A 26,537-nucleotide genomic window follows, 5' to 3' on the forward strand; every position below is an offset into this window, starting at 1 on the left:
GTCGTAGCCCCGCCTGTAGGGGTTGCTGCGATGTCTGCGCTCGGCCCGGGATGCCAGGCTCTGTTCCGTGGACGCCCCCATCGGGCAGCAGGGGGTCTGCGCCACCCATGGCCAGAGCCCTCCAGCTCCCGGCTCGCCGCCGCGCTAAGTGCCCGGGCGGCGCGGGGTTCTCCCGGGTGGAGGAACGGGTTCTGTGAGGTCAGCGCGCCGCGGCCCGGGTCACAATGCAGCCCTCCCCCTCGACGCCCGGGCCGGGACGCGCCGCAGACACCTGCCCGGCTCCGCCTGGACCGGAGCGTCCTCCCGCGGCCAGGGCTCGGGCAGCTGCTTCCAGCCTGGGACTGGCCTCGGCCTCCGGCAGGTGAGCAACGGCCCGGGGGGCGGGCGCGGGGAGGGGGTGCCCGGCGGCCCGGGAGCGGCCTGACCGCCACTCCCCGCGCAGAGCGCCCCGGGGCCTGGACATGAGTGCCCAGGAGCCCCCGCAGGGTCGGAGATTCCCCATTGAGGCCGGAGACTCCCCTGGCCTTGCCGCCGCCCCCGAGTCCCAGGACAGCCCGGAGCCCGTAGCTACGGAGCACAACCCGGTCAGGTGAGGCCAGCGCCCCTGCCCGCGGCCCCTCCCCTGCTGGTTTTCGGTCCCCAGACCAACCCGCACCCACGGCCGAACCTCTAGGACTGATGCGCCCCCTACAGGATGGGGCCGGCCGCCGCCTCAGCGCCCCCTGTCGCACCCCGCTTTCCGCAGGCCGCTTCGACGCTGCCCCGGCTGCCACTGCCTGACGCTGCTGCACATGCCCATCGACGTCTACCTGGCCATGGGCGGGAGCCCCCGGGCCCGCGCCACCTGAGTGCGCCTGCGCACGGCGGCTCCGCGGGAGCCGGGCGGGGACGGGGCCCGCTGCGGGCCACCACGCTGAGGTCGCGCGCGCGCCGAGCACGAGACAATGATGCACATTTTAAAATAAAAGAATGATGCACATTTTAATAAATCACAGCATAAACTGTTCTTTCCACTCCGGCTGGCCGTGTCTCTCTTATCCCGTCGGCTCGGGCCCGCCGGCTGCTCCGCCCCATCCAATATCACCTTTCCCTCTGCTGCTTCCTCCCTTGGGCCCAGCCCCAGGGGCCCGCCCTTCCCTCCGGGTCGGCTTGCTTCTGGCTGGGCACCAAACCCTCCCCTTTTTTTTTCACTGGTCACGACGCCCTCCAGGGCCGTGCTTCTGCTTGGGCGCTGCCCTCATCCTTCTCCCCGACACTCCCCTTTGTCTCTCCAGGAAAATCAGCATTACTGTTCTGGACTCTGGGGGCCCAGAAAAGCTTGAGACTGGAGGAGATGGACAGACAACTCAGAATAAAGAGAATGGCCACCTACCCCGGGCCCATTTAATTCTCCAAAGATGGAGTTTGGTTTTGCTGCCTTCTGTTTTGTGACCCTGAGTCTCTCTGGCTTTGTTGGAGGGATTAGGGGCTGCCCCCACCATCTCGACCCCTGGTTTCTCCTAAGGACTGGTGGGGTCAGAGAGAGACTGGGGAAGAAGTCGTTTGAAAAACTGATTTCTTATTCCTATTTTACAGGTGAGGGAACTGAGTCTTAAGCCACTTGGGCCCTTGGCTGGGGCCCCCCAGGTGGCTGGTGATGCTAGTGCACTCCTCAGCGGCCTCAGACTTCAGGCAGCAAAATGCATCCCTAGGAGGAGCCCATGACAGGAGGGCTGCTTGGAGGCTGAATGAGTATTTCCCACCTTCTAATTTTGCTTTAATGAACCCTGTATTATTTTAATATCAGAAAAAAAAAAAACGTAACCCAAAGGTCAGGCTCAGTCTCCTGTCCCCTGAGATTTAAGGACACTTGACTCAACGTGGGGTTTCCCAGGTGGTGCTTGTGGTAAAGAACCCGCCTGCCAATGCAGGAGATGCAGGTTGGATCCTGGGTCAGGAAGATCCCCTGGAGGAGGACATGGCAACCTACTTGCCTGGAGAATCCCATGGACAGAGGAGCCTGGCAGGCTACAGTCCACAGGGTTGCGAAGAGTTGGACACGACTGAAGCGACTGAGCAGGCATGCACGCACATACATCCCTGATTATCTCCTCTGGGCAGGGAACATGGCTGCCTCAGCTTCGAAGTCCTGGGAAGTCAGCATTCCCTGGCAGTCCAGTGGTTAGGGCTCTGCACTTCCACTGCAGGGGGCACAAGTTCAATACCTGAGTGGGGAATGAAGATCCCAAATACCACACAACACAGCCCACCACCACCTAAAAATAAATCCCAGGAGGGGAGAGCTGCTTCCCCCAACATGATGTATCTATTCCTGGGAAGGGCAGTGATTGGCCCGTGTTTGGCCCAAATCACAAGCATATTCTTTGGGCCAGTTACCACTGTGAGAGAGATGGAAGACTACAGTTGACCAGGCTGAGCCACAGGTAAACCTATCCTTGAGGTGCAAGCACAGTCAGGTGATTGACAGCATCGCTAGACTAGAAAATAACGGGTAATGATGGAGAAAAAAGCATTTCAGGAGCAGAGACTGCTTATGCAATGATCAAGTACCCCTGGGAGGAAAAGAAGCCTGAAAAACAATGGATAGAGAGTTTGATAGGGGCCAGGGAACAATACAGCTCCATGGCAATGAGGAGCCTTGGAAAGTGTGACCAGGAGTTAGGCCACTGGGTTCTCTTTCAGGTTTTGTGCCTGTCTCAGTCAATACAGGTCTACTAGCCAGGCCTGTGCAGGACGTCAGCCATAAAACTGACAAACATGACCCTTAACTCTCATGAAATTCACGTGGCCTGGCAATGACCTGATGGGAGGCAGGTCCCTTCCTTCTGGACCCATTTCCTCACTGGCTTAAAAAAAATAAAAGCACCAGCTGATCTCTATGGACCTTCCCAGCCCACAGAGGCAGAATTCTTCCCATTCTTCCTTTCTCTCTTATCTCCCTCATTTCCTTTCTCTAGGCTTCTGGAACCCTCCTTTCCTTCAAAAAAAAAAAAAAAGACTTACTGCCTGGGAGTTTCCTTAGTGGTTAGGATAACGGCATTTCATTCTCATGGCCCCGGTTCAATCCCTGGTCAGGGAACTGAGATCTCACAAGCTGTGAGACGTGGCCAAAAAAGAAGAGGGGAAATCAAAAACTCACTGCCACTTTCATTTGTTTGGTTAGTGAGGGATAACAAAAAATACGGACAAACACCTTGCCAATAGGCCAGACTCTGGAGCTAGATAGCTCTAAAATGGCCAGGAGCAAGAGGAAAGGGCATTCCAGGTGGAAGGAATACCGTGGGCAAAGGCCTGGAGGCAGGGAAGTTTAAGGAATTCAGTTCAACCAACTTTCACTAACACCTACCTGGGCCACACCAGGTGGTGACAGGTCCCTTCCCCTTGGAGAGCTCAGAATTCAAGGGACCCAGGGATGAGTTAACAGAAGAGAAGCTGGATGAGGGAGACCTTGTGTTTGAACTTGTTCTGTAGGTGACAGGTAGAGTGCCAGGCTCCAACCGGGGTCACTTGACTATTTTTCTTTTCCTTTTCCATCATGTTCTCTGTTGCTTCTTCCTTTTTCCCCCAGGAAAAACCACTGGCCTAAACTCTAGTCCTAGATTTGAGTCCTGATTGTCATTTACTAGCTGTGCAACCTTGGGCTAATTACTTAGCCTCTCTGAGTCTCTTTCCAAATCTGTAAAACAGGGCTAATAACATCTGGTGGAAGGTTTCAGTAAAGTCATGCACCAGACAGGAATCTCAGGCACAGCTAGCACTGAGCAAAAAAGGACACTGCCTTTGGCTTCAAGGGGCAGCAGAGAGCCAGCTAGCCATGTCCCCAAGGGCTGGGTATCTGGAATCTCTCTTGCCTCCCTTTGTCAGGTTCCTATCAGTCCTGCTCAGGAGCTAAGGAACTTGGGAGCAGGGGGCATTTTCAGGGGAGTCCCCAGGTAGGAAAAGCAGAACTGCCTTCCTCACTCTAGAGGATAAAGCTGTCCCCAGACCCAAAGCTACCCAGGTGGCGCTAGTAGTAAAGAACCCATCTGCCAATGCAGGAGACGTAAGAGACGTGAGTTCAATCCCTGGGTCTGGAAGATCGCCTGAAGAAAGGAATGGCAACACACTTCAGTATTCTTGCCTGGAGAATCCCAATGGACAGAGGATCCTGGTGGGCTACAATCCATGGGGTTGCAAAGAGTTAGACATGACTGAAGTAACTTAGCATGCATGCAGACCCCAAAGCAGGACCCCCACATCCCAGCCTCATTTTATGCCTGAGGAATGGGGAGGGGCCCAGTCAAAGAAGGATACTCAAATCCCTGCTTTCCCCGACTTCTCTCTCAAACACCTTATTAGCCAGCCCCTCCCTAAGGGACCCTCTTTTAGAAGGAGGGGGCGAAGTACAGATGGACCCCCCCCTCAGGTTACCATGGAGATGGCAGGGAAAGGGTTGCTGTATCGCCATGGCAACAATTGACGTCAGCACTACCCTTTCTCATTGCTTGATATGAGAGGGGGGCAGCCACCCCAACCACAAGCAAATCCCCCACAAAGCCTCCTCCCTTTACTGAGCCAATCAACCAAGGGGTCGACAGGCTTAATATAGCACAGGAGTTAAAAGCACGGACTCTGATGTCAGTCAAACCTTGGTTCAAATCCTCTTTGTGCATGGTTTTAGCTGTTTAAATTTGAGCAAGTCCCTTAACCCTGGAAGACTAGTATGTACAATGGGGATAGAAAGCTACATGCCTTCAAGGGTTAATGTGAGGACTGCAGGGGATCATGCAGGTGACGGGCATTAGGCCAGTTTATGGGAAGTGCACACTGATGTTAGTGACTCTCTAGAATCCTGGGGACCTGTCAGGGCATTGTGGCTTTTCAGATATAGACTCACAGCCCCTAAAAGGCTTCCAGGATTCCTAAGGACTGGCCCTGAGTTTGAGCACCTCAGAACTGGCGGCGGGGAGTGGAAGGCAGGTATTTCCTTGGCGGGACAGTGGATAAGAATCCACCTGCCAGTGCAGAGGACACGGGTTCAATCCCTGGTCTGGGATGATCCCACATGCCATGGAGCAACTAAGCCTGAACACAACTACTGAAGCCCACACACCCTAAAGCCTGTGCTCCACAAGGCAAGCCACCACAATGAGAAGCCCACGTACCGCAACTAGAGAAAACCCACATGCAGCAACAAAGACCCAGAGCAACCAAAAGTAAAAATTAATTGATTAATTAAAGAAGGAATGGGGGAGGTGAATCCAGAGACAGTGGAATTTCCCGACTCTGAGGAAACCCCAGATGCCACTTTCCTTGAAACCTCATCACATCCGAACCCTGACCCAACTTCCTTTTCCTCCGCCCATCTGCCTCCTTCTCCTAGGCCTTCTTAGCAGCCATCTACCTCTTGACACTCCACTTGCTCCTCTAGGAAAAAGCATGGATGAGGGCCATTGGGAGACATCAGGCAATCTGACACCAGGTAGATCAGTGGGTTGGACCCCACAGGGATCCACGGTCCTCTCCGCACCCTCCCTTGGGGTGAAGACACTGGAATCATTCTCACTCCCTCTCATTTCCCCAGGCCCCAGTCCAGGTGCCCACAGTTGATTCTCTAATTCTACTGTATTGCCCTGAATCAGACTCCAATTGCTACTCATCTGGATTACTCCAGCGGCCCCCCAACCTATTTTTTTCTTTTTTTTTTAATACTTTTTATTGATTTATTTGACTGAGTTGGGTCTTCATTGTGGCCCCTGGGATCCTCACTGTGTCATGTGAGATCTTTCATTGTGGCACATGGGCTCACTATTTGTGGCACAGACTCTCTAGTTGTGGCACTTGGGCTCACTACTTGTGGCACAGAGGCTCAGTTGCTCTGCAGCCTGTGGGATCTTGGTTCCTTGACCAGGGATCAAACCCACAGCCTCTGCAAGGAAGTCTCCTTCTAACTGGTCATATGGTCTTGTACTTCCTTCCCTGCTTGATTCCTCCAGCCCTGAATTATTCTATAAAGACCACAACCCAGCCATGTAATTCTCCTATTTAAATCTCACCAATGGCTCCTTTACATCACTTGCCCAACCACGAGGACACCCCTGAGTTCACAAAACCTTCTTTCCACCTTTCAACATGCTATTCCTTCTGCCTGGAATAGCCTCCTCACTCACTTTACCCCTCAGATCTCCACCAATTGTCAGTCCTCAAAGAAGGTTCCTCTGACCACCTGTCCGTTCCCTCCCAGAGCAGCTGCTTGTCCCACTGTGTACTCGCTTCTTCCCTGATCCTCCCACTGTGTACTCACTTCTTCCCTGATCCTTGCTGAATGCCTATTTACCCCATTACACTACAGACTCACCAAGGGCAGAGGCTGTGTCGTATTCATCCTGACATCCTGGGGCCAAGAATGGAAGGGCTCAGGAGTTGGTAGAATGGCTGTCATTAGACTGGCTACTGAACAATGGCTTGATGGGTCCACAGAGGAGAGGCCGAGAGCGGTGAGGTGAAGGAATAGCAGAGGCAGTTGGGGGATCTGGAATGGCCTCCCTAAGGAACTGACCCTGAAACTAAAATGAGATGCGGTTACCCACACAAGGACAGGGCGGTGGGAAATATCCCCAACCCCGAGACTGGTCTGTGCCACGATGAACATAGTGCTGATGACACTGTGAAGAGGGAAACATTCAAGTCTTGGAAAGACAGCCGTAGCTGCTCTGTAAGAACAGACCCTGGAAGAGATGGCAAGTAGCAGCAGAGAGATCATTCAGGAAGCTGCAACCTCCCAGATAAAAGGCGATGGGGCCTTGGACCAGGTGTGAGCAGAGGAGATGGAGAAAAGCAACTGCATTTTAGACATCCTGGAGAGGACAGGATTTTGTAACTGCTTGACTATGAAAATGTAGAGACAGGGAAGAATCTAGAACCAAGCCCAGATTTCCAGTTCAGGCAACGGAGGAAACAGCCAAGCTGGGGAACATGGGAGGGACAGGTATGGGGCATGTCTTCTGTGAAGTGCGACATCCAGAAGAAGGGGGCCAGGAGACAGGTCTTGGGGAAGGGAAGAGGAGTATGGGAGAGAGAAGTGAGTCTCTGACAAAGGTGGGCATTAAAGGCACAGGAACTGACAAGATCCCTGGGACATACTTACAAGGCCCAAGAACACCCATGGTTAGGCAGTGAGCAACAGATGAGAAATTTGCCACATGGCGGCAACCTGTAAGATAGTAAATAAGTCAAGACTGCAGTGTTCAGAAAAACAAAGGCCCAAAAATATTTCAAATAGGAAAGAGTGTTTGTGTCAAAGTCGGTCACTGCTAAAGGGTCAAGTCAGATAATGACTCATGAGCATCCCTGGGATTTAGCAACAAGGAGGTCAGTGGTGACCTTGAGGAGCTGTTCCCGTGGAATGGTGAGGGAGGGAGCCAGATTGCAGGGGCAGGGTGGGGAAGTAGAAACAACATGTGCACACAACTCTTGCAAGAATCTTGGCTGTGAAGGGGAGCTGGAGAAGGACCCAGGGTCGAAGGAAGGCTTTCTTCTTTTTCAAAGATAGGAAAGACTAGAGCCTGTTTGTTTGCTGCTGGGAAAGAGCCATCAGGGAGTCAGAGGTTGGAGACAGGGAAAGGAGGAAGGGATGAGAGGAGGGAAATTCCCCAAGGAGAGAAAAGAGAAGGTGAAATCCCCAAATATGGCCACACAACTGGGGGGAGGGTGGTGACAAGCCTGTACAGGATTCCGGGGACTCCGAATAGCTGCCCACTCTTCCCAGCAGCCAGTGTGAGTCACTGGGGGAAACAGCCCAAACTGGCAGTGTAGGAAAGGGCACAGGGCCAACATGTTCCCCAGGGGGTGGGGGAGCAGGGCCCAGCCTGGGCTATGAGCCCTGAACCCCATGCCCTGAGCAGGACAAGGGCACAGGGAAGTTGTCTCACCCTTTGTAGGGGCAGGCAGAGCAAACTGGCTTTTCACTGTCCCTTTCTGAATCTGTTTCCCTTTCTGCAAAAAAACTTAGGTTAGGGTTTTTAACTTTTTGAGGGGACAGGAGGGTGGGACAGGTGTCAGGGACCCTTTCTAGATTTCTAGATTCCTTCCAGAAATATATGTGTATTTGAACTTGGCAGACAGTTTAGTGAAGACCCACAGACTCATCCCTGGCTTCCAGATAAGAATTCTGAACTAGAGTTGGCTGAGGAGTTTTCTGCCTCTGATTTAGTTTCCTGGAGCAAGGGAAAGGCTCCTGTAAGGGCCAGGGAGACAGAGGTGGGGAGCTCTGAAGCCTGGAAACAGTGAGGCCTTTTGAGGTGTGGCGTCTGCCTGAGCACACCATCAGGGGTGTGTAAGCAGAAGATGGAGGCCCCTGGTTGAAATAAAAGGAAGGGTTGATCCAAACAGCAGCTGACCTTTCCTGGGCCCCTCTTGCTGCCTCTGTCCTTGTCTTTCTGTCCCTGACCCTGTGGGACTAGCGTCTCAGGGAATCCCCCGGCAGTGGTGACCAACCCCCGCCCCTTGAAGCGGCTGGTGAAGAAAGACTACCGACTAGACCCCGCCAGAGGGCCTGGTGCCGCCCCACTCCTCTCTGGCAGCTGAGGCCTCCTGCTAAAAACAGCGGGGCCCGAGGGGAATATGGGCTTTCAGGCCTCCCCCTCCACGTCCCAGCAGGTATTAAAAGAGGCCGAAGAGGACCAGGCGGCCTGGACACTATGCTATTCACCGAGACTGCCCACTTGGTGGTGAATTTTCTTCTGTCCTGGTGAAGGGGTCCAGAGGAGGGTGCCGGCGAGATAAAGGCCCCGGGTCTGGCAGCTTGGGGGGAGGAGGAGCGCAGGTCCTTGGGAAGATCCTGAGAGGGGCCTCCAATCTCCCTTCTCCCCAGCATGGGCCAGGAGTGATCCCGACCCTCGCCCCGACGCGTCTGATCCGAGGCGGCCGCCTCCTCCCAGCGTGCCGCGCCTCCTGGGGTGACCGCTGCCCTGTCTCCCCTACGGGCGCCCCAAGGCCACGCCCCCTTACTGCCTGGACTAGGAGTTATGTTTCTAGGGCTGCCGGAGCCCGGTCTTGTTGGCGCCCGCGACCCGCCGAAGCCTGGGCGACTACTGGATGAGCCCGCAGGGCAGCCGCCCCCCGGGCACCTCCTGGCGCTGGCCCGCGCACAACCTGCTACTGCTGCCGGGGGCCACTGGGGTGGCGGACGGGGCCCAGGTGCACTGGCCCAGCTGCTACGGAGCGGGCCCGCGCCTCCTGTGAGCGCGCGGGGCGGGGCGGGGCGGGGCGGGGCGGAGGCGGAGGCCCCCGGGAGGGCGGGGCGGAGGGCCTCGGATGGAGGGGCGGAGCCTACGGCGGGGGCGGGGTCTGTGGAAGGGGCGGATCCTCAGACCCGAGGGTCCGTCAGGGGTTGGATAGGCTGGCTTGACTGTGCCTGGGAGAGAGAGGAGGGAGCGGAACTGAGTGGTTAAGGGCGGGGCCTGAAGCAACTGTCCACGGAAGGCAGTGGGCGTAATCCCAGAGCGAGTGGGATTTGGCCCCGTCCTGGCGGCCCAGTTTTTCCTCCCTAGGTGGAAGCACAGGTGGCAGAATATTAACTACGAATACCTGGGCAGGAAGAAGGGAGATCTAGCTCCCCGGCATCCCCGAGAGCCGGTGAAGGGCGGGGCCCAAAGAGGGCGCGACCTCGGAGGGGCGGGCCTATAGGCGGGGCCTGGCGGAGGTAGGGGTGGGGAAGGGTGATGCCCGGACACGAGGTCAGTCCGCCTTGCCTTCCAGACTCGAGGACCCAGAGGGAATGAACCGCAGTGAGAAAGGCCCCGCGGGCTGGGCGTGGGGTTTCTGCGGGGTTATTCATCCCTGCCCTTTTCAAACCACCACAGATATTTTTAAAGGAGATTGACAGATTCGTCTCTATTAAAAGTTCTGTTCATCAAAAGACAACTAAAGGGGTAGAATAGAGTTTCAAAGAGGGCTCTTCAAACACAATGCCAACTTGAGCCCAGCGCAGGGAGTGTGGAAACCAGAATAGATCATGCCCTTGGCCACCAACTGGGTCAGTTTCAGGACAAGAGTGACCCCAGCCCCAGGCTTGGTGACCAAGCTGAATGACCTAAGTGAATTGGTCTGCTTGAAGGACACTCCCCCGTGTGTCTGTGTGTGCTTCACATTTGGGGGCATCTCTGAATGTTGCATCACTTCTGCACATGGTTCTGTTTCTCTGTGTCTCTGTCCCTGGTCTCTGTGTCCATTCATTTATTCAGCAAGTATTTATCAGGGCCTATTTTAGAGGGTTGTGTCAGATTTATATTCTGAATCACTGAGTTCAAATTGGTGAAAAGAATAGTTGAGGCTCCCTCATGGAGCTTACATTCTGATGGGGAAACAACAATAAAGAGAAGTCAGAGATAAACACCGTGCTGTGTTTGAGAAGGATAAAGTGGGCCAAGTGCTGTGTTGTATGGAGAGGGCACAACCTGTGTCTTGTTCACAGATCTAGAACAATGCCTGACTCATAACAGGGGCTCACTAAAGGGTGCATTAATGGATGGGTTGGCCAGGAGGTCCTATCTGAGGAGGTAACTGTAGATCAAGGCTTGAAGGGTGAGAGAGCAGCCACTTCAGACTCCGGGAAGAATGTTCTGGCTGGAGGGAACAGCCTGCATGTTTGTCTCTTGGGTGGCCCTTTGCCTTTAGCTATCTATCTTGTAATACCCCTTTGGCTATGTCTCTGTTCTTTTCTGTTGTCTCTCTGATGTTGGGAGCCAGGGGTGGTGGGTTGGGATAGGGGAGTGGGGATGAGATGGGTTTCAATAGGGCCCTCCAAGGTCTCTGGAAGTGAGGTCACTGCTGAGTTGATTCACTCCACTGGCCCACTCTGGCCTAACCTGCCTGGTCTGGACATTCCCCTGGAAGCAACCCCTCCCCTCAGCAGCCTCAGTCCCACGATCTCTGGCTCCTTCCCAGGATAGCATCCTGCAGTCCGGAAGGAAGTCCTTCGTTCTGTCTAACCACAGTCCCTGCTGGGGCAACCACAGCCCTTTCCTCTCATTCTGCCCCACGGACAGAGGGGAGGAGATGGGCTGGCCCTGTGGCAGCAGATCCTGCCTGGACAGAGAGCCCAGTAAAAACCTGACAGAGTGAAGGTGGCAACCCCTCTGCAACCACAGGGAGGGGAACCTCAGAGGGGCAAAGACGATCACGGATCTTAGGAGCCTCTGCCACATCCATTATTTCTTTTAATCCTTCAACATTCCATTTTATAGATGGAAACTCAGGCAGGTCCAGAGAGGAAAACAGGGCAGAACTGAGACCACAACCCAGGTCTCTTGATAAAATAGTTATAATCATAACACTTAATATTTATTCCACATTTACTTTCGGCCAGTTATTATGCTAAAACTTTTCATGCTTCATCACAACCCTTGAGGTAGGTACCATTGATGTTCCCATTATCCACATATAAGGAGACTGAGGCTCAGAGCCATTAAGTGACTTGTCCAAGGACACCCACAAGTTCACAGTAGAGCTGCACAGGAGCCAGGACAGTCTGGTGTGCTCAGCTGCACACCCTGTGCCCCAGGTCCCAGAGGAGTGTCACTGATGTCTGTTTTCTAGGAATTTGGGGAGACAGCTTCAGGTTCATCACATGATGGTCCCGAGGCTAACTTGTGCCAAGCCAGGATGAGCAGGAAGATGGCCCGGGAGCACTGCAGAGTCCTCTGTCCCCTTTCTGTGGGTGAAGGTTGTCCCTTTGCCCTCTCCTGTATCTCTGTGTTCCCGCCCTTCACTGACCAAATAAAGAGCTCTCTGGCTCTCCCTACTTTGGGGGGTAATGATCTGTGTCCTCCCCAGCCACACACACTGAGTTAGACTGAACCCACAGAGCTGGGAGGACCTTTGCAGCCACCCTTGAATGTCCCACTGCACCCATGACCCCCATGGGGTACGCTGGGTGAACCCAATGTGTTCTAGCTCCCCAGACTCTCGCAGGTCATAGAAAAAGGCAGAGGCATACGCTAGCTCAGTAAGGTGCCACAGGAGGGTGACATTAGTTTGTTTGGGGCATAGTGATTCCTCTGTGAGGTCAGGAAACCCCCCACCACCCTCTTTTTTTAACCGTACTACATGCCATGTGGGATCTTAATTCCCTGACTAGAGATCAGGGGTCAAACCCATGCCCCCTTCAGTGGAAGCTCGGAGTCTTAACCACTGGGCTTCCAGGGAAGACCCCCAGGAAAGCCTTGGAGGAGTTCCTTGAGTTGAGTCTCCACAGATAGGCAGGCCCTGGGTGCTACACAGGAAGTAGCAATCCAAGCAGAACTGGCAGCACGGAGAAAGGTTTGGCGATTTGCAGGCTGCAGTGGTGTTGTTGAAGCTGTCATCCCGCTGAGGGAACCATGAGATTGGCAGCCAGGGCTCTCTGCCTAAGGTGGAGCTAGCTGGGCCTGGAGCTTCTAGGACCTTGAAAGCCAGGACGAGGGGTTGGACATGCTCTGGGAGGAAGTAGAGAGCCATGGAAAGGTTTAAAGCAAGGGAGGAACATGATCCCCTCGTGGCATCTCTAGGCCTACAGCCCTCCCAGGGTCTCAGAGTCCACTCTGGTGGGCAATGAGTGGTCTCCGGCCCTCAGATAGGTCCAAAGCCCTAGGCAACTGTCCCTGTCCCCTTTGCACTCTCTTGCAGGTCCTACCTGGGACTGAGGCTGGGAGTGGATCAGCTCAAGCCTCCCTGCAGGGATCTGGCAGAGGGGACTGATGGTTTGAGCCATCTTTGGGCAGGTACCCTGACTCAACTGCTCTGTGGTCAACAGCATCCCACTCCCCCTTCATAAGACTCACTTGTGACCCATCCCCTGTCCTTTTAGGGGGATGTCTCAGTCATATTAACAGGTAACTGCAGGACAGCAGCCCCCACTTCCCATACCCAGAGTCGGCTCCCTTCCTCCTCTAGCCCCCCTCCCTCCAACGGAACCTCGCCCCCATCTCTGGTGCTCTCCACTCCCTGAATGTCTCTGCACTTTATCTCCACCTCTGCCCTCTGCCCTTGCTAGTTCAGGCCACCTTCACTGTTGTCTGGACCAGTCTGACCAACCGTTCCCTGCTTTATCTTGCCTCCAACTCTGTCCTTTTTTGATCTGTGTCCTGAGCCTGTTGTTCTGTGTCTTGTAGGTCCCTGTGGCACATCCAGGGTGGGCTCCAAGGGAGCCAGAGTTCTGGAGAGATCTGGGCTGAAGATAGAGATTTCATAATGGTCAGCATACAGATTCTCCTATAGATACACATAGAGAAGGACAGAGAAGAGAGACAGAGACAGATAGACACACACATACAGGGATCTTCTCTCCAACACAGATTTCATTCCAGATGCCTAGATCCTAACAACATTCCAAAGGCACCTCGACTTAACCTGTCCAAAGCTGACCTCTCCATTTCTGTGGTGCCCCACTGCTCCTCCTCTCGACCTCCTGTGTGCAACTTGGCACCTCCTTCCCCCCATTTCCCAAGCCAGACCCTCAGGCACCATCCTTGGCCCTCCCTCCTGACTCCCATCATCCTGTCTTTTGTTAAGACTTGTTACTTCTGCCCCCCAAACCCCTCTATGTCTCTCCTCCTCTGTCTTCCTCCATCTTCAGCAGCATCTGACCTGGCAGATCACACACTCCTTCTAGAAGCCATTTCCTCCCTCAGTCTTCAGGATACCCTGCTCCTGGTTCTCTTCACTTCTCTGCCCATGAGCTGAATCCACCTGCTGGCTCCCCATCCAGAGTCTCAATGCTGGAGAGGCCCTGGCGGTGTCTTCTTGAGCCACTTCTCTCAGTGGATCTCGTCCAGTCCTGTGGCTTCAAATCTGGGAGGCCTCCAAAGCTCTCCTTTGGAGTCCAGGCTCATAGATCTATTAACTGCCAGCCTGATGTCTCCACGGGGACGCTAATAGGCATCTCAAACTGAAGCTCCAAGGCCCTGCTCGTAGTCCCCAGCCCTGAGGACAGAGTCTAGTCTAACCCAGGAAGTGTTGGTGTTGGCTCACTCTCCCCTCTCTCTTTAGTGCGGGTTCCTACCATCTCTTCCCATCATGGATTATTTCAACATCCCTTCTTACATAGCAGAGAAGAAAGACAATTCCAGGTGAATAGAGGAAGGCGAGCAGGCTAGGTCCTGGGGGAAAGCCCAGAGTGTGCTATGGGGAATCAGTGAGGATCTCAAATGTAAGGCACAGACTTTCCTCTGAGGGCAGTAGGGAGCCACAGAAAGGTTTGAAGCCAAGCGGGATGTGTTTGATTCTACATTTCTTTCATTCATTCCTTCACTCATTTACTCCATCTGTCAACAGATTATTCATTGAGCACCCCCTACTGGAAAGTAATTCTCAGGTAGAGGAGAATGAATGGAGGGGCTGGACTTGTGCAGAGAGACAAGTGAGAAGGCTCATGAAATGGCCCAGGTCCAGGTGAGAAGGGCCAATCGTGGAGATGGAGATGGAGGAGGATGAGCTGATGGCGGTGGCCTGGTTATGCAGCACCAGGTTCCTGGTTTGGGCAGCTGAGTAGTGGGAACTCTCAGCCCAGGAGTGTGGAATGTGTGGTGGGAGAGCCATCTCTTCCTCCTGGGGAATCTGGAAAGTCCTTGGGAGTGGTTTAAGAGAAAGCAGAGGGACTTCCCTGGTGATCCAGTGGGTAATAAGAGCCCACGCTTCCACTGCAGGAGGCATGGGTTCTATCCCTGGTCAGGGAACTAAGATCCCATATGCCACATGGCAAGAAAAAGAGAGAGAGAAAGAGAAGAGCAGAAATTCAGCAAGTAGAGAAGTGGAAAGAGGCATTCTAGGTGGAGGGAACAGACTGTTCAAAGGCCCTGAGGTAGGAGAAGATCAGCCCTGAGGACCTAAAAAGCCAAGAGAGTTGAAGATCAATAGGCCAAGAAGAAAGAGAAGGGAAGTGAAGCTGGGAGTCCCATCTCTGAGGCACAATCTGGAGCATTGCAGGCTGGTCCCCAGAGATGCCAGACCCCCCTATGCAGACAGATGGGAGGGAAGGAGAATGTGAGGAGGAGCTGCGAGGAGACAGATGATGTGCACGTCAAGGGGTGTCCAGAGTATGTCTTTTCTGGGAAAAATCACTAAAAGAAGGTCCCTGGGGGATACTTCTGGAGTGTGAGAGAAAAGGAAGAGAATCCTCAGGGTTCTGGGGAGAGGCAGATTCCTTTACCATTTAAGGAACTGATTGAGCCCAGTAAATTTCCCTCTGAACACTTCAGCATCCTTTGAACAGTCCCTCCACCACCTGCCCAGGAAGAAAGTTGATGGAGGGAATACAAGGTTATCCCAGGGCAGTCCTAGATACCCACCTCCTCTCTCTAGGGTAGGAAGGGAAGAGAATGGCCCTGGCCCAGGATTTCACGTAATCACACTTAGGAACATTGTCAACTTTTCCCACATGCTGGGCACCTCAGGTGCTTAGTTCTTAGGGCTTTATGTCATGATATTAGGTCGTTCATCTCACAATAACCCTGAGAAATGGGTATAATCATCATTCCTATTTTACAGATATGGAGACTGAGGCTCAGAGCAGGCCTAAAGACACATAGCTGAGACATGATGGAGCCAGTTCTTTACCACTAACATTGCCTCAACACAACAATACCTACTGAACCCTTCAGTTCAGTTCAGTTCAGTTGCTCAGTTGTGTCCAACTCTTTGAGACCCCATGGACTGCAGCATGCCAGGCTTCCCTGTCCATCACCAACTCCCAGAACTTACTCAAATTCATGTCCAGCAAGTCGGTGATGCCATCCAACCATCTCATCCTCTGTCATCCCCTTCTCCTCCCACCTTCAACCTTTCTCAGCATTAGGGTCTTTTCCAGTGAGTTAGTTCTTTGCATCAGGCGGCCAAAGTATTGGAGTTTCAGCTTCAGCATCAGTCCTTCCAATGAATATTCAGGACTGATTTCCTTTAGGAGGGACTGGTTGGATCTCCTTGCAGTCCAAGGGACTCTCAAGAGTCTTCTCCAACACCACATCGTTGACTTTGAAGGTTTGTCTAGTCAGAGACTGAACCCTTGCCACAACCCCAAGTGGTGCCGGATGTCCTTGCTGTATGGAGCGGGCATTTTGAGGCTCAGTAAGGGGAAGGGACTTGTCCAGAGTCACAAAGCTGGAAGGTGGTTGGAACTTGGATCCAAATCATTTGGGGGAGGAGGCTGAATGGAAGAGGTGATGGGGCAAGATCTGAGCAGTGTGGAGAGGAAGGGGTGGGACTTGGCACTGGACTAGGAGAGAGTTTCAGTTTCCCTTTTAAAAGGACTTCCCCTAAATGGGGGATTTTGGCTGGAAACTTGTTAGCAATCCACATTCCACTGGTTTGGCCGCCTCTTCCCCCTAAAGGTGTTGAGGATCTGAAAAGAAACTGAAAGTTGGGAAAAGGGGAGGGGCGGGGGCAAGGGAGAGGCCATGGGCAGCCCAGAACTGGGTTGATTTTCTGGTGACCTCATTGAGCCTGGGGGAGATAGGCAGGTGAGCTGGGATTACACACCTCTTAGCTATTGGAGAAACTGAGCCCCAGAGAGACAGCTCTATTAGATAGTGGCTGGATCCTGTCCAGTTTGCACAACCACTGCCAACACACACACACGCACACACACACACACACACACACACACACACCCCAGGGGAAGAGGGAGTGAAAGGGAGAAATAAAAGGGCTGAGTGGCCTAAAATCCTGAAAGGGAACTTTCCAGATGTCTTGTTTCTGTGATGTGGTGACTGGTTGGATGGTGGGTCCCAGGGAAGAGTCCCTGAGGTGCCCAGTATCCAGACTCAGGTTCCAGGCCCAGGACTGGCCTGCTAACAACCCAGCCAGAATCCAGCATACCCAGGGTGCTGGGGAGTCCAGTTCCAGGGATCCCGGTCCTGCAGCTGCCATGCTGTCCCTGCTGACATCCCTAATGGCTCCTCCCAAACCAGAAGCAGCGAGACCCTTTGTGGAGGCCGCTCCTCAGAGCTCCTGGAAACCACTTTCTCTTAGACCTGACCTCCTCCTCTTCTGCTTAATGAACCCTCCACCTGGCTGGGCTTCAGAGTCCTCTATAGAGGGGAACACTGGATCATGCAGTAACGTGGTATAGCAGGCATGTCTTGGTAGCAGCTATGATTATTACTGTTGGTCATTCCTCCCTTTTCAAAACTCTCCCGAGTGGTCAAGGATCCCCATGATTCTGTGCTCTAGGGTTTCTCCTCCCCCTCCCATTGACTCCCTCCCTGGGGCCCTCTCCTGCTGCTGGCCTGGCTAATGGCAGAGCTCCCACTGCCCCAGGACTTCCTGGGTGACCTCATGCACTGCTTGGCTCCAGTCACCCTCTTACTAGCAGCAACCAGAGATCCAGATTTCCTGGGGTCAGTTCTGACTTCAAACTTTCTGTCTGTTATCCCTTTAAGGTCACTAGCCAGACCCTGGCCTTTGAGGCTTGGTCTTTGGCTTAGGAAACATGATCACATGCCTATGTGCTGAAGCATACAGGCTACCTCCTGAATGGCCCCCCAAATTTTCTCTGGACACCTCAGACTCAACAAGGTTAAATTCCACAACCCCCTTCCAGCTTTAGTTTTCCTCTGATTCCCTATCTAAGTGATGAGATCATGGACCCCAAACAGAAAACTCAGAAATCTTCACTCCCATGTCTCCACCCCATCCCTGTACCAGCCAGTCCCCAGATCCTAGAACCCTGTCTCTTTAACTTTGCTCTAGAACAGGCTTCTGCCTTCATCCCCACTCCACACAGACCATCTGCTGTTCCCTTGTGCTACTGGAAGCTTTTCCTCCATCCCTTGGCCCTCCCAGAGGGCCCTCTTCCATGCAACCCACAGGTCTCTCATCTGACCCTGCTCTGGCTCTTTCTTCTCCTCTTAAGGCGTTGCCAGCCTCCCCATTGGGAAACCCCTGCGGGCAGGGGCCCGATGTGACTCACAGCTGACACTCTGCCACGTAGGAGCAGAAGGAGGAACTCCAGTCTCTGTGCACTTGAATCACAGAGGCCAAGCTGTCACTGTACAGATGAGTAAACTGAGGCCCGAGAGGAGAGAGGACTGGCTGACAGTTAAAGCGGAAGGCAGAGCTGGGGCTAGAACTATAAAGTCTCTGGGTCCAGGTGATCCTCCCTGGAAGGAGATGGGGACCCTGGGGCTGGGAAATGGGCTGCTCCAAGTCACCATTCCTGAGGTCTCCACTGGGACCTAGCTGTCCTCTGGTATCTCTTCCCCTCTCCAGGCCTTGGCATATGCTGGTCCCTCCCCTTGGAAGGCCTGTCCTCCATTCCTGATAAGATCCTGCCCACTCACATCTCACCTAGTGTCTAATCTGATCTCCACCACAGGACCCTCCCATGCCCCCAGAGCTGTCTTTATGAGGTGGTGTTCTCTTTTGTCCTCCCCCCCACAACCTTCAGGGCTCTCCTGGGGTCCCACTCCCTTCTGTCCATGGGGACTAGGAGCATCTCAGGCCAGGACCAGGGTCTGAGCCTTTATGGGAGAACTGGGACAGATGGAAGATGTGGGAAAAGTCTAGTCTCTCAGCTTCCCTTCCCCTGCCCACCTCAGAGTGCCCACTCCTCCTGCCCCTGCCACTCTGTCCTGGCAAAAGCTCTCATCTCAAAGGCCCTGATCACCTCGAGCTGACCCATGGAGGCACACACAGCCACTCACACGAACACAAAGTAGTCACTCTCTCATGCACATACACTCATAGTCACACACGCAGTCACAGCCAGTCACCAACCCAACCTCAAGGACAGACAGGCACACACACCCAGAAAGTCTCAGAAAGTCATCAAGAGTCACCAAGCCTCTCTCTCTCACCCTTAATACACACTGCCAAACAAAGATGCGGACTCACACAACTGCAAAAGTACACACCTGGTCACACGCACACATATACCCAGAGTCACAAAGTCTCTCACACACAGACAGATACAGAGCAATACACAGTCACACACAGAGAGAAACAGACACACACAGTTGCACACAGGCCCCTGGAGATACAGAACAATGGGCGCATTGTCTGGGCTGGCAGCAGCTGGGGAGAAAGGAGCTGCAGTGTGGATGGAGGGGGCTGTGGGGGCTGCCGTACCACCCCCACTCACCCCCGCAGCATCCCAAGCCTCTTCCCCCTTCCAGAAGCTGAATTCAGCTGGGACCTGGATTTGCTGAAAGATTCAGCTCTCAGGTCCCCCTCCTCAGCCTCCTTTCATGTCTGGTGGGGGATGCAGGGCTCCCTTGTGGACCAGCCTCCTTCTGGAGCTCTGGGGACTCAGGATCCTTTAGCCCCTGATGGCTCCCCTCTCCTCCCGGGATCATCCTGACTATGCACCACTCATCCCCACCAGAGCAGAGCCTGGAAACCAGGGGCCTCGGGATCTTAACCTCTGACTCCCACCCCTCCAGGACTCACACAGCCTTCATCTGAGCTCTGCCAGCCGGAGCTGGCAGCGCCTGGCAGCATTGTGGGTCCCCTATTGTGGTCAAGACAGAAATGCGGGTCACGATGTCCATCCCTTACTGGCAGGGGTGGAGAAGTCACTGTCCTGTCAGTGAGTTGCCGTAGGGCATGGTGCGCCTTCCCGACCCAAGAGCTGGCTTTTCTTGCCTCCCACTCTGACCAGGCAGCCCCAGATCTCAAGAGAGACTGCTTCCAGGACTTTCCTTATAGCCCACAGCCCCTTTTTACAGGTCTCTCCAAACTCTGTCTTACCCTCAGTTACTGGTATCTGCTGTGCACCCTTGGACATGTCATTTTCCCTTTCTGAATCTGTCCACTCTGAAAAACAGGGCGTTAATGAAGCCAAGAGCATTCTGTAGTCTCTGAGTAGGGGTGGGGGTGGAGGCTACAGGAGTGAGCGCTGCAGGTAGAAGTCATCTCAACCCTGTCGTCAGATCTGTGGGAGTTCCTGATTTCTCAGGCCCTGGGGTGTCTCCACACCTCACAGCCTCAGGCCTCCCAGGAGACCTTACTCGTAGGAGGGAGGGAACAAGGGAGGGCCGTGCTGAGCTGTCCAGGACACACAGCCTTGCTTTTGCAACACTTGGCTTCCGCCAGCCCCCATCTCCTTCCTCCTGGGGGCTGAGGGCAGCAGCCGGACGCACACATCCGGGGCCAGCCAGGACTCTGGGGTTCCCCCTGGCCTGGACTATTGGAGGAGGCTCCAGCTGCAGTTTCCAGTCACCACCCGGCCCCTGTCTCTAGGCTCCCCTACTCAGGCAGGGGTGAAGGCTGGACTGGGCAGCCCTTGGGGGCTGGCCTCAAGGGACCATCCAAGGCCCCTCCTCCTGAGGAACTGGAGTGTTTTAAGGGTTGTTGAGCCCCCTCCTGGGCTTCCTCTGCTGTCTTGGGGGAAACCCTGATGTAGGGGAGCGGATGTGACTGGGGAGTGCTGAAGTCAGACAGGTTATGTCCAGGTCTCTGAGCCTCAGGCTCCTCAGCTTTCTAATGGGGATGGAGATACCTGCTAAGATACCCCAGGTGGGACTTTGTCATGGGTCTGAGATAAGATGGACCAAAGGTGAGTTTGTCTGTGGGGGCTTGGTGTGACTGGCCACCGACTGACTGACAGGAGGGATGAGGGACGACCTCACCAGACTCACCAGACTAACCCTGCGGCCGGGCAGACGTCCTGGTGGGGCAGGCAGCACGTGGACGGGACCTCGGACCCATCTCCAGGCCTGAGGAGGCACAGAACCCAGCTAGGGCCCTGCGGCTGCCATGACCACATTCTCTGGAGCCCGCCGGCTGACGAGTCTGGGCATGTGAGTCCTTCGACCAGTTCTAGGGGGAGACTGACAGAGCTTGCCAATGCGGGACCAAGACGATGGGGGCCACTCCAGGAGCTAGGGCGTCCACCCTGAGAGGTGGACGGTGAGAGGAGGGGACGACTGTTCCCTTCTCTTTCCTCTAGGAGCCCCTCTGCTCGCGTAGGGACCCGCCTCCCTCCTTCCCGCCCTGGACCCCACCTGTCCCCGGCAGCCGAGTGGGTTGGGGGACCAGACCGCCAGCGTCGCCCACCGTTCAAGTGGGGCCCGCGGCCTGGGTCCGCCTCCGCCCCTTGATTGGGCGCTCATTTAAATGTCCGGCCCCGCCCCGAGCTCCGGGCGCATATATATAGGAGACTCGGCGGGCGGCAGGCGGCATTCTGGCGCGGAGCGGAGCGGAGCGGCGGTGGGCGCAGCTAGCGGGTTGGGCGCGGAGCGGGGGTGCAGCTTGGTTTCCCCCCGACACCCCTCCCCCTCAAACGCGAGCCCCACCCCTCCGCCGGCCAGGCCCACCCGGCCGAACTATCCCCTGCGGCGCGAGCCCGGGGCGGCTCCGGGCGCCCCCCCAGCAGAACCCCCCACCATGGGCAGCCAGAGCTCCAAGGCTCCCCGGGGCGACGTGACCGCCGAGGAGGCAGCAGGCGCTTCCCCCGCCAAGGTCAACGGACAGGTGGGTGCGCTCGGCACGGCCCGACCTGGCCCCCTCCTCTCGTACCTTGCCCCCTCTAGGGCCCCGGTCCGGGGCCGCGCGCTTTGTCCGGCCCGGGACACGCGGCGCCCCCTCCCCCGCCCGGTCCCTTTGTTCTCGGCGCCGCAGCCCCCGCGGGCGAAGCGAGGGGAGGGGCGGGGAGGGGGCGCCGGCCGGGCCCCGCCGCCTTCTTTGTTCGCGGCCCCGGCCCCCGGCGCTGCCCCCCGGCCGCCCCGAGTGCCGCGCGGGGAACAAAGGCGCTGCTGGGCCGCGCCAAGGGGGCGCCCGGGGGCCGCGGGGCGGGTGCCCGGAGGCGAGGGCACTCCCCCCGCAGACCCGACCTCAATATCCCAAGGCCTTTTTTAAGGGAGGAGCCGCGATGTGAGGAGAGCCTGCGGTGGGTGGGGGCCTTTTACACAAAGCCGGCGGCTGGGAAAATAGGCCGTCCAGGTGCAGGGAACAGCGCCCCGGGGCGGCTTCCCGCCCAATATCGGCTGTACGGCTCCCCCGCCCGTCCGGGATCCGCGGCCTCGGGCGGTCCTGCGCGGAATAGAGAGCGCGCCCCGGGAGAGGTGGGTGGGGGGCCCCGATACCCTAGCGCCTCCTGCCGGCCGCGGCCTCTGTATCCTTGTGCGGGGCAGGAGGGAGAGGTTTGACTGGATGCCGCTGGGGTGAGGCTACAACTAGGCTCTGGGGGTGCGGTGGAATGACTCGGGACCCCGATGTCTGGGTTGGCTGGGGGAGGGGAGTTAGAGCCCCGACCCTCATTGCGGTCTTCTCTGCCCTGCAGGAGAACGGCCACGTGAAAAGCAATGGAGACTTATCCCCCAAAGGTGAAGGGGAGTCGCCCCCCGTGAACGGAACAGAGGAGGCAGCGGGGGCCACTGGTGATGCTATCGAGCCAGCACCCCCTAGCCAGGGCGCTGAGGCTAAGGGGGAGGTCCCCCCCAAGGAGACCCCCAAGAAGAAGAAGAAATTCTCTTTCAAGAAGCCTTTCAAATTGAGTGGCCTGTCCTTCAAGAGAAATCGGAAGGAGGGTGGGGGTGATTCGTCTGCCTCCTCACCCACAGAGGAAGAGCAGGAGCAGGGGGAGATCAGTGCCTGCGGCGAGGAGGGCACTGCCCAGGAAGGGAAGGCTGCTGCCACCCCCGAGAGCCAGGAGCCTCAGGCCAAAGGGGCAGAGGCCAGCGCTGCCGCCAAGGGAGGAGACACAGAAGAGGCAGGGCCCCAGGCCGCAGAGCCATCCACTCCCTCGGGGCCAGAGAGTGACCCTGCACCAGCCAGCGAGCAGAATGAGTAGCTGGGTGGGGGCAGGTGGGTGATCTCTAAGCTGCAAAAACTGTGCTGTCCTTGTGAGGTCACTGCCTGGACCTGGTGCCCCGGCTGCCTTCCTGTGCCCAGAAAGGAAGGGGCTGTTGCCCCCTAGCCACGTTCCCTCTCCTTCTCTCCCTCCTGTGGATTCTCCCATCATCCATCTGGTCTTCCTCTTAAGGCCAGTTGAAGATGGTCCCTTGCAGTTTTCCCAAGTTAGGTTAGTGATGTGAAATGCTCCTGCCCTTGGCCCTACCTCCTTCCCTGTCCCCACCTGTGCCGAAGGCAATTGCTGGTTTTCTTCCCCAATTCTTTTCCAAGTAGGTTTTGTTTACTCCCCAATCCCTGAGCCAGATGTGGGGGTGCCTACACTCCCAAACCTTGAGTGTCCAGCCTTCCCCTGTTGAGTTTTTAGTCTCTTGTGCTGTGCCTAGTGGCACCTGGGCTGGGGAGAACACTGCCCCTGTCTAGGTTTTTATAAATGTCTTACTCAAGTTCAAACCTCCAGCTTGTGAATCAACCCGTGTCTCCTTTTTTGACTTGGTAAGCAAGTATTAAGCTTTGGGGTGGGCGGGAGGTCTGTAATGTGAAACAACTTCTTGTTGTCTTTTTTCCCCCTCCCATTGTTGTAAATAACTTTTAATGGCCAAACCCCAGATTTGTACTTTTTTTTTTTTTTTCTAACTGCTAAAACCATTCTCTTCCACCTGGTTTTACTGTAACATTTGAAAAAGGAATAAATGTTGTCCCTTTAGTGGTGCTTTTTCATGAGTGGTCTTCTGGGGGTGAAGGTGAGAAGATTGGCCAACTTCAAGCTTTGATGGGGGGATTAAGACAGGTAAGTCTGGGGTTTCGTTGAAGGCTTACCCAGGTTCTCATGGACACCAGAAGGGCAGAGACATGAACCCAGGGGTACTACAGAGTAGAGATGAGCTCAAGAGGGTATAGAAATGTACCATTTTATTACAAAGATTCTCACAAAAATGAAATATAGTATCTCAAAATGGAAACTAGACTACCAATCTTCACCTGCAGAACTGGGGGAAAGACAGAGAGAGGGCAGGCATGAGAACAGAACCAATCTAAAAATGGCTGATGTTACCTTAAGAGCCTAAACACAACAGGGAGTCCCTGAAGACCCAGCCACCCCTTCTCAAATGCTCAGCAAGGGCACCTTTTCAAAGCTATGAAGCAGGCACTTCAAGATTTTGTCCTATGGCTGCTTAAGTGGATCCCTTTTACCCAGTACCCATTAGGGTTCAAGAGTTTGGGAGGGACGGGTTGCAAGGCAGCTACTAGAAAAGTAATGTGTGCCCTGACCTCAGGGCCCTGGTTCCTGTCTAGTCCCTGGGGATATTTATATTTAATATATTTTTATATAAATACACAGAGAAATAGAAAATATAAAATCTGAAGGGTTGTGGGATAAAGGTAGGGATTTGGCAAGAAGCCAGAACTGGAGAGGTCTCTTCAGGCCAACTTGACCTCTTCCTTGACCCTGTGGAGAGAGCAGAAACTGGCATTAGATAAGCCACCCCAGAGGCCTCGGAAAAAGGAAAGGTACAATGACTTCCTCAGGCCCCTGGCTGCCCAGGTGACTGCTGAAGGCTGGGGCTTCCTAGCTCTGCCTAGAACTGCAGCAACTGACAGACTGGTCCCTGAAAGAGGCCTTTGTAAGCTGGACCAGCTGTCCCTGTGCTTTCCCGCTTGGTGTGGTGGGACAAAGGGGCTGGTGCTCCAATGCCAGGGAGCAGACAGACAGTTCTTTCCTCACCCTTTGGCTTCTTGCTTCTCTTCCTTGGTTTTCTCCTCTTCTGTGACTTCTAGAACATAAGAATACAGGGATGGTCAAGAGCAGCCCCCCGGAAAGACCCATGGGATCTCCTGAAACCCCTTCCCAGCATCATAGCTCAGTGGACATACAAAAGAGAAAAGTACATCCCAAGCCCTCCCAGCTAGACCTGCAGAGAACAAACAGGTTGGACCGGTTTCCCAGCCTGCTAGAGAGTAAACCCAGCGGGTGGAGGCAGCCCCCTGGGAAACTGCGGTGAAGCACTGGGAAAGGGCTTGGGTGGTATGTGAGCCGCGCCTGACCAAGGGGAGCCCAGGCATGTCCCTGGCTCTGGAACCTGGCAGGGTTCTATCAGTCAGTGAGGATGACGAATTGAGTTTCATTCTTCTGTGGGCCACTTCTGGGAACCACAGAAAGGCCCACGTAGCTGAGGGAATACCCCAAGGAGCTGACAGTGCCAAGTCGGCTCCCCGCCCCCCAGTGCCCTACATAAATTCATCTTCCAGGGCCTGGGGCTCAAGACCCAAGTCCTGGCCCAACCAAACTCACCTTTCTTCTCTTCTGGATCTTTCTCTTTCTCATCCTCTGTTTTGACTCTCTTGGCTTTCTTGAAGTTGGAAGAGTTCTTGCGCCCGCCTTCTCCCTCCTCGTCAGAGTCGGAGAACTCTTCCTCACAGGCAATTCGTTTGTCCGAGGAACAGACTGGGAAGTAGTGGGACATTCCAGTGAGAGAGCAGATTCTTTCTCTCAGCAAAGAATGCTTTTCTGCACATTCCCGCAAAAGACACCGAGGGAAGGGGACCTGGCCCTACAGGTACGAGCATTTGGGGTTCTCAACAGCTGGGCAGCTTGGAGAGAACATGGAGGCAAGTCAGAAGAGCCTACAGAGTAGGGAGGCAGAGGCCCCCGAGGTTTGGGTCTTACTTGAGATGCGCTTGTCAGGGTCTTCTTCATCCTCATCACCACTCTCCTCTGGAATGGCGTCCTCGGGGATGGCCTGCATCTGGACCCCAGGCGCGTGGGGCAGCATTCTCAGGTTCTCGAACAGCCGCTGTCTATGGCCAATGGTAGAGAGGTTGGCTGGGCTCTGGTCAGGGACCAACCGGAGCCTGAAATGTTCAATTAGGGGTGTGTGGGGCAGGGGTATACTCACTTGATCTTTTCCAGGTACTCATTAGTGTTCTGGTTAGTCATATTGGAAGGACTGATATGAAGTTTGAAATCTGGTCCAAAGTATTCGAAGTAGTCGTTGTATGGAAGCTCTAATTGGGGTGGGGGCGGGTGAGAGAATTAAGAGATCTGGCCACCATGGAACCCCGAGAAAAGCATTTGCAGGTTTATCTGGGCCTGTCAGCCCAACTGTCAAACAGAAGCAGGCCTTCAAGATGGGGTGAGACTTGGGTACCTGTAGGATTTCAACTGTTTAAAAGCCAAAGCCATTCTCCAGGGCCCACACCAGTGGTGTCTGGGTATGTGTATGTGAGTGCCTGTGTATAAGGAGAAGGCTGAAGCCCCTGGTTTAGAAAAATTTAGGCAATATTCATTGAGAGTACTCTCCCTCACTACCCCAATTACCCTACAGAGTATGAATTCCAAAGCTGTAACTACTGATAATTCTGTCCAGACCAGAAGTCAAGGGTGAATGGACAGGGGCAGCTAAAGGACTCGGAAAAAAGCTGATGGCTATGGTCTGAAAATCACAAGAGGCTAGCAACAGAATCAGAGTCTGAAAAGGAGACGCTGCAGAGCCAGTGGGAAGGGGGTGTGAGCTCAAGCACACAGGAGCTCCAGCACCGCCCGGCCCAGTCTGGCCCTGGAGCCATTACCATTAGGGATCTCCGTGTCCAGGGCCACAGCTGTTTCATATGTCCAGCACCGGGCGACATTACGAATGGTGTAGCCACCTCCTCCCAGCATCAGCATAGGCAGGTTGAAGCTCTTCACAAATTCCACACACTTGGCATGCCCTTTGGTGGGAGAAGGGGTGCCA

General features: G+C 54.9%; 4 protein-coding genes across 6 annotated transcripts in view; 2 read left to right on the forward strand and 2 right to left on the reverse strand.

Annotated features, from left to right (window-relative positions):
- TSSK3 (testis specific serine kinase 3) overlaps window positions 1–9,155 on the reverse strand; it is an 11,884-nt gene extending 2,729 nt beyond the window's left edge. The window contains exons 1-2 of the transcript XR_003506722.1: window positions 7,127–9,155; window positions 6,338–6,545 (exon numbers count right to left, since the gene is read on the reverse strand). The gene's annotated coding sequence lies outside the window, so the exon portion shown is untranslated. The remainder of the gene's footprint in view (window positions 1–6,337; window positions 6,546–7,126) is intronic.
- FAM229A (family with sequence similarity 229 member A) lies at window positions 24–1,909 on the forward strand. 2 transcript variants are annotated; one of them, XM_027517221.1, is made up of 3 exons: window positions 24–361; window positions 443–589; window positions 746–1,013. In XM_027517221.1, the coding sequence occupies exons 1-3, from the start codon at window positions 225–227 to the stop codon at window positions 846–848; spliced, it is 387 nt and encodes a 128-aa protein (XP_027373022.1). In that variant the 5' UTR covers window positions 24–224; the 3' UTR covers window positions 849–1,013. The 2 variants fall into 2 exon arrangements, with proteins under 2 accessions (XP_027373022.1, XP_027373016.1); XM_027517215.1 differs by lacking the exon at window positions 746–1,013 and adding an exon at window positions 1,275–1,909 and having other exon boundaries at window positions 65–361.
- Window positions 9,156–21,135: 11,980 nt separating the features above from the next.
- Window positions 21,136–23,509, forward strand: MARCKSL1 (MARCKS like 1). The gene is made up of 2 exons (XM_027517273.1): window positions 21,136–21,426; window positions 22,235–23,509. Exons 1-2 carry the CDS (start codon window positions 21,340–21,342, stop codon window positions 22,742–22,744), a joined length of 597 nt encoding a protein of 198 aa, XP_027373074.1. The 5' UTR covers window positions 21,136–21,339; the 3' UTR covers window positions 22,745–23,509.
- Window positions 23,510–23,698: 189 nt separating this feature from the next.
- HDAC1 (histone deacetylase 1) overlaps window positions 23,699–26,537 on the reverse strand; it is a 31,984-nt gene continuing 29,145 nt past the window's right edge. For both annotated transcript variants that reach the window (XM_027517252.1, XM_027517260.1), the window contains 6 exons: window positions 26,374–26,514; window positions 25,701–25,809; window positions 25,472–25,602; window positions 25,097–25,249; window positions 24,530–24,578; window positions 23,699–24,253 (listed from right to left, as the gene is read on the reverse strand). In XM_027517252.1, the coding sequence (XP_027373053.1) occupies window positions 24,226–24,253; window positions 24,530–24,578; window positions 25,097–25,249; window positions 25,472–25,602; window positions 25,701–25,809; window positions 26,374–26,514 (611 nt within the window). In that variant the 3' untranslated portion in view covers window positions 23,699–24,225. The remainder of the gene's footprint in view (window positions 24,254–24,529; window positions 24,579–25,096; window positions 25,250–25,471; window positions 25,603–25,700; window positions 25,810–26,373; window positions 26,515–26,537) is intronic.

Source organism: Bos indicus x Bos taurus, chromosome 2 (genome assembly GCF_003369695.1).
Source record: "Bos indicus x Bos taurus breed Angus x Brahman F1 hybrid chromosome 2, Bos_hybrid_MaternalHap_v2.0, whole genome shotgun sequence".
NCBI classification, from domain to species: Eukaryota; Metazoa; Chordata; class Mammalia; order Artiodactyla; family Bovidae; genus Bos; species Bos indicus x Bos taurus.